This window comes from Alligator mississippiensis, chromosome 1 (assembly GCF_030867095.1).
Source record: "Alligator mississippiensis isolate rAllMis1 chromosome 1, rAllMis1, whole genome shotgun sequence".
Lineage (NCBI taxonomy): Eukaryota > Metazoa > Chordata > Crocodylia > Alligatoridae > Alligator > Alligator mississippiensis.
In genome coordinates this window covers 240,995,219-241,001,439 of record NC_081824.1, presented here as the reverse complement: position 1 = coordinate 241,001,439, position 6,221 = coordinate 240,995,219, and the positions used below count along the sequence as shown (strand labels likewise).

The following is a 6,221-nucleotide window of genomic DNA, read 5'->3' as shown; positions in this document are numbered from 1 at the left end:
AGGAGTTATACCAATATAACTATAGCAGGATAACCAAGCTGGTAAATTTAGGTATGTAGATAAGCCTCAAGTCTGTAGAAATTGATATTGATTTAGAGAGGCATGAATTGCCTTAGTAGGACAGTGACCCTTGAACTACTTTCACTCTTGATAAGATTATCAAACACTAATATACTCAGCCTGTAATCCTATGCTACTTCTCCAACAGTCCTAGGTATCAAACATGCCATCTACTCCATGACCAGTTTATACTAACTCCCAGTTTAGCCTCAGATACATCCTACAATACATTTTTGCATGCAAACATTTATACTTAATTGGGAGCATAAAATAAAGTTTGGTATCAAAGTGATACCACAAGTGCTTCACTATAGAATTTTTGTTGGAAAGTGTAAGTTTAATTAAAAAAAAACCAAAACCCTTTGAGAGAGTTCCAATTTAGCCTGCTGCAGAATATACAGTCCTGGCTGCATAGTTTAGATTCAGTTTGCTATTGAGCATGCAGGTTTACAGAATACAATTTAAAATGTATTATAAAATGCACAATAAGATGGAAATTGCCAAGGCTTCCTTTCTGCTAGCCAGCTGCTCTGGGGAGAGATCTGAGTTAGATGTAGTCAAGTAATTTCTTAATTACTGGACAAGAATTTGAGAAATGTTGAGATACAGCTCTGCATTCTGCTTGTAAGGTTTTATGACCTCAAGCCACCTGCAGGGTCAGGGTGCAAGAAAAAATGTTAACTTGATGAAGCAAAAGCATTGTTTCCACAACAGCTGATGAAAATGAATCACCTTTAATTTGCCTATTATGCAGAGACAAATTGTTCTGAAAGAGCCATGCTTGAAAGAGACAAATGTGTGAAAACAGCAAATGGCTAGCTGGGTTAGAAAGATACACAAGTCATTTGGAGTCATAGAAAATTTGTTTATGGTTAATCAAGGCAGCTAGGTATTAGGAGGAAGTAAAGATAGGCTAGAGTGGCTGCAACACATCAGAGTGCTGTTTTTCCTCAGTAATAATTTAAAAGCCAAAAAAAAAAAAAGCTGAATGGGCTACAAGGACACGATATCTTAGGCTGCAAGATATTTGCAAACCTCTTGCTTGTTTGTGTTATAATAACACTAGAAGCCAAATACAGTTATACAACAGCTTTGACACTGGAAATAGAGGTGCAAGGGGACACTTTTAAAAGTATTAATTAAAATTGCACATGAAATGTTAATGCTAATAAGTCCCGGATAAGCAACTATCTTGATCAATGCCCAAATATATCAAAATCCTGGAAAAGATCCATATGTAGCTGTAAGCCAGAGAGAGATTGTTGGGAAGGGAAGAAACTAAGTATGCAGCCTGTCCTTCATTGAACACTAAGCATTTGCTTACAGGAGGGAGGCCACTACAGTCCTTTCTCCAACAAGAGATTTGGGGTCTCATGTTTTAATCTTTGTGAGAACTGCCCTGAATCATTTTATGTTTTGCAGTCTCAGATTCTTCTCTCAATGGCATATGTAAATTCCCATTCAGAGCAGCATGTCTAAAATTCCAAAACACAGACCTCTATAAATGCATTCTGGAGTAATACACATCTGTTCCAGGGTCAGTGCTCAGTCACTGCTCAGAAGATTTCTTTAGACAAGGGAGAAGAAACATCCCTTGAGGTAAGATTTTTCCTGTGCAGCACAGCTCCTCCCCTCCTCGAACACACTTAGGAAATCTATCTGCAGCATAAGTAAGAGGTACAGGTAGGCATGTGAAAGGCTACACTCCTACATTTGCAAACTGCAGACTGCCAAACAGAAATTGTGTTGTGTGGCCAGGGTCTGAAAGGCCCAGAAAAGGTTCTGTAGTGATCCCAACAATACTGGGTTCTAGCCTCACCAACCATCTCTGAGCAGGAAGGTGGCTGCTGTGTACCTGTTGTGTGAATACAGAGATACTCCCGCCTCAAAACAACCCAATGAACACAGGTAAGTGTCATGTTCTCACACATTCTGCAAATGGTTGAATCATCAAGATCCACCAGTTCTTCTGATCTCCTAGAGGCATAGGGATCCCTGAAAGACAGAAATATCTTTAGTATCCAAAGTGTTTTTCCCACCCTTGAAACAGGTAGTTAGGTTCCATTCCATAGCTAAAAGGCATGAACTTGGTGAGGTGATTTTGAACCTCTATACCTCTTTTCAAGAAAATAAGAGCTGCATCACTAAATCTTCTTTCCAATTCATAGGAGAATAATTAGGGTACTGGCTACAGTACCAAGGAGAGAGGGAGGAGAGAGATGGGGAGAAAGCAAATACTAAGAATTACAGAAGAGAAACTGTATATGTTTTTCAACTTTATTCTTATTGAGAGAGTAGTGGCATCCTAACCTGTGAGAATGTCCAGGAACAACAGACACAGACTGCAATAGGTTCCTAGCTCACATAGCATTTACAGTATTAAATGTTGCTGCCACAGCCTTTGATTGGCAGTACTGCCCTGTTCAGCTTGCAGCAGTGATATTGACAATTCCAGATACTTTTGCAGGGTCATCAGCACTGACAGAAGGGAAAAAATAATAGGACCTGAAGTACGAGACCATATGGTGAACAGCAGTGTCAGGCTACATCCTTTTTACAGACCAGTCTAAAACAGAATCCTGTAAATGGAGTTGGAGACTCTCAGTACCAGGTAAAAATGGGATCAAGTGTCTCTGACGGATTTCCCAGAAAAAGTCTATTCAGGAGTAAAAATTAACTACCTCAAGAAAAGAAAATCCACCTAGTGATTCTGACATCAACTTTTCCAGAGAAATAGATCTGAATTAGTTGTACAGTTCATAGTGGCATAAAGTTCTCCGATTGCTCAAGTGCTTGAAAATATATCTTATCAGTAAAAAAATACCAGAGCTGGGGAGAAAAACCTCTCTCTGAATTCTGTACATGGACAAGTACACATGGTACTGGCAGGCATCAGGTCACTGGATCCATGGAAAACAAGCAGTATTGTAAGACTGCAGATCACAGGTCAGGGGATGAGGGGTAAGAAGAATAGTAAGGCCCATTTTCCTGCAATGAAAAAGAAATAAGCAGTTATCAAAACCAAGGCTCTCTCAAAGCTCTTGTGGGCATGTAACCAAGGGAAGAAAGAGGCAGGATTTAACAAGTATTCTTAAAAACATCTCCACCCAAGCTTCACTCAGCCAAGGACTGCATTGGCAACAAGATGAGACACTTGCTGGTACTCCTGACGTAAATGAGCAAAGAAGACAGCAGATACTTCAATATTAATCCAGGGCTGCGGAATATGATAACCAGGGAGTCGGGTTTTCCGTTTCCCAAGGAAAAATGGAGAAAACCACGTATTTCCTGGTTTTATCAGAGAAAATGCAGATTTTCTCTTTTAACAGAGAAACCCATGGATTTCCAGCCTGCAAGAGCCCTTTGTTAAAAAGGGTGGAAAAGTCCCAACCCTGCCCGGAGGAGGGGCCTGCAGCTTTTAGTCAGTTGCAAGGCTTAGGTCAGGCTCACTTTCCTGCCTGGCGGGGGGCACATAAAACTGAAGCAGATCTAGCAGCCCTTAAGGTAAGCTGCACATGGACATGCTGGCTGGGAGTGGGGAGATGTGGAGCTGGCCAGGCACTCTGTGTGGTTCGCTCTCAGAGGGCAGGGGGTACCTGTGCCCCCAGATCTGTGTGGGGGGCAGGCTGTGGGCTCAAGCTGCTGCCCTGCTGCCCTCTCACAGGGCCACTGTAGCCCTGTAGACAAGACCTGGCGCAGCTGGGGACAGGGGGGGCCACACCAGGATCCTGCCCTGGCAACGTACCCCTTGCGCCTGCCACCACTTTGAGTAGCAGAGCCCTGCGCCGCTTCCCTCAGTGCAGCCCCATGTGCAGGCGGTGCATCCCTGGGGCAATGCAAAGCAAGCAGCTGCTAGGAGATCCCCACACGGCTCCTCTGTTCCCAGCTATGCCAGGTTGCGGGGAAGGGAGCAGGGAGGCAGATTGCCATTAAAGGCCCCCCACAGCCCTGCTGGCAGCAGATTGCTGTCCTGCTCCCCTGCCCGCAACCTGGCACAGCTGGGGACAGAGGAGCCACGTGGGGATCTCCTAGGAGTTGCTTGCTCCGTGCTGCCCCAATAACATGCCTCCTGCATATGGGGCTGCACTGAGGGAAGCAGTGCAAGGCTCTGCCACTCAAAGTGGCGGTAAGTGCAGAATGTGCATTGCTAGGACTGTGGGGGGCGAGGAGATCCTGGCATAGCCCCACTGTTCCTAGCCATGCCGGATCGTGTCTGGGGGGCTAAGCAGCCCCACGGGAAGGAAGCACAGCGGGAGCTTGAGCCTGCAGCCTTCCCCCCACACAGATCTGGGGGCCATGGGTCCCCCTTGCCCCCCAGGAGTGTGTGCAGCCACCAGGAGCCAGCCCCATCCCTGGCAGAGCCGGCAGCAGGCAGGCAGCAGTGGGGGAGCTGGCTCTGTGCTCCTGTTGCAGCAACCTTCTGTTGGGGGCAGGGAGCTGTGGACCTGGGTCCCTGGCCCCAAAGCCCTAGCAGCTTGGGCCCCCCTCCGGCAGGGCAAAAGGTCAGGGGCTGTGGGTGGGAGCCAAGGGGCACGAGCAGGGCTGAGGGGGCTGTGGGGGGATTGAGAGGGGGGCTTAATTTCAATCACGAATTTTGGGGGGTTTATCAGAGAATTTGCTATTTTTTATCACGGAAAACCACTATGCCTGATGATAACTAAGAACGTACTAAGAATGACCGATCTTTTAGCTCAAGGCAAGTCTACAAAGCTAGTCTTCTGCTGTTTCTGTAGGTAGTCCTCTGCATCTAAGGTGAGCACAAATATGGACCTAAAAGAGACACTGAGCCACACCTCTCCTGGACTTCGGCCTGAGGGAAAAAGGGATAGAGATACAGATGATGCAGCTCTAACAGTTTCTCTGGTTTTTCTTCATCTTCAGTGTATCTATTAGGGCTGTGCAAAATGTCACCAGCTGTTTCATTCTGACTCATTTTGAGCTTGAAACAGTTAAATTGAAATGAAATGAAATGAAATGAAATGAAAGGCTTTGAAACAGCCTTGAAAAGAAATGAGGGCAGTCAAAACATTTCAAAAGTTTCGGAACATTCTGAGTTTCAAAGCTGAAGCTGGGCTTCCCTGCAGGGAAACAGAAAGTAAGGAGAGGGAGGGGAAGAGGGGGGAAGGACTGCTCTGATATTGACTGTGACTGTTTGCTTGAGATGCTGCTGGTGCTACTGTGCTGCTTACTAAGTTATTACCTGTTGTCATTTAAAGTGGTGGACCAGGCTGAGGGTGTAGGGGAGGAGGTGGCATCACTGAGACACACTACCATGTCCACAACCAGTGAGGGCATGCCTTAACACACACACACACACACACACACACACACACACACACACACACACACACATCACAAGTTTTGCTTGTCAGCAGCTGGAGGTGCAGTTTCCCAGAAACCCCTACATCTATCTCCTTGAAACCTGGCAGGCTTCATGCACTCAGAAGGATATACCATCCCTGATGCTTTAATCCAAATCTGCCAAAAAAAGACAAAGTTATAAGCCAGGTGTGGGCAATGATTTTGAGTGGACGGCCGCTTACTGAGTTTTGGCAAGCTGTCAAGGGCCACGTGGGTAGACCTGCCCCTTGACAGGTGCCCTGCCCCTGGTCGCCATCTTGTGACCAGAAGTCCCACCCCCTAAACTTTGCCACCAAAAGTCCCTCCCCTTGCCCCCAGCAGTACCCCTTTCAGCAAGGGGTTTTACCACCTCAGAACCAGAAAAACACCAAATTATATTCTAAAAAGTTTTCATCTACAACATACATTAATTTGATTTAAAACAAATTTTTGTCCTGATTTACATACACAGATGACTGCACAATAGCTAAAAATGCAGTCTTATTCTTGTTTATCGTGGGGAGCGGCTATACGATTGTTGGGGCTGTGAGTGTGTGGGTATGTGGAGTGTGGGTGGGTATGGGGGGAGGGTGGCGGGGGTTTGAGTATGGCAGTGTGAGGGGAGAAGTAGGTGCATGTGTATGGAGGGGTGTGCATGTGGAACTTAACCTATAAATGAACACACATGCACAAACAGCCTGCCAGCAGCAACAAAGACATGCACACGCATGTACAGCCCCTGTGCCTACCAGTACGCGTGCACACACCCACACACAGGCCCTGGGCGTGCTGACACACACACAAACACAAAACACGTACAC

The 6,221-nt window shown here is 46.1% G+C and overlaps 1 protein-coding gene across 2 annotated transcripts in view; it reads right to left on the bottom strand.

Moving 5' to 3' along the window:
• Positions 1 to 2,323: 2,323 nt before the first annotated feature.
• GDAP2 (ganglioside induced differentiation associated protein 2) overlaps positions 2,324 to 6,221 on the bottom strand; it is a 67,078-nt gene continuing 63,180 nt past the window's right edge. For both annotated transcript variants that reach the window (XM_006269377.4, XM_019496173.2), the window contains exon 15: positions 2,324 to 3,048. In XM_006269377.4, coding sequence (XP_006269439.1) covers positions 3,001 to 3,048 — 48 coding nt within the window. In that variant the 3' untranslated portion in view covers positions 2,324 to 3,000. The remainder of the gene's footprint in view (positions 3,049 to 6,221) is intronic.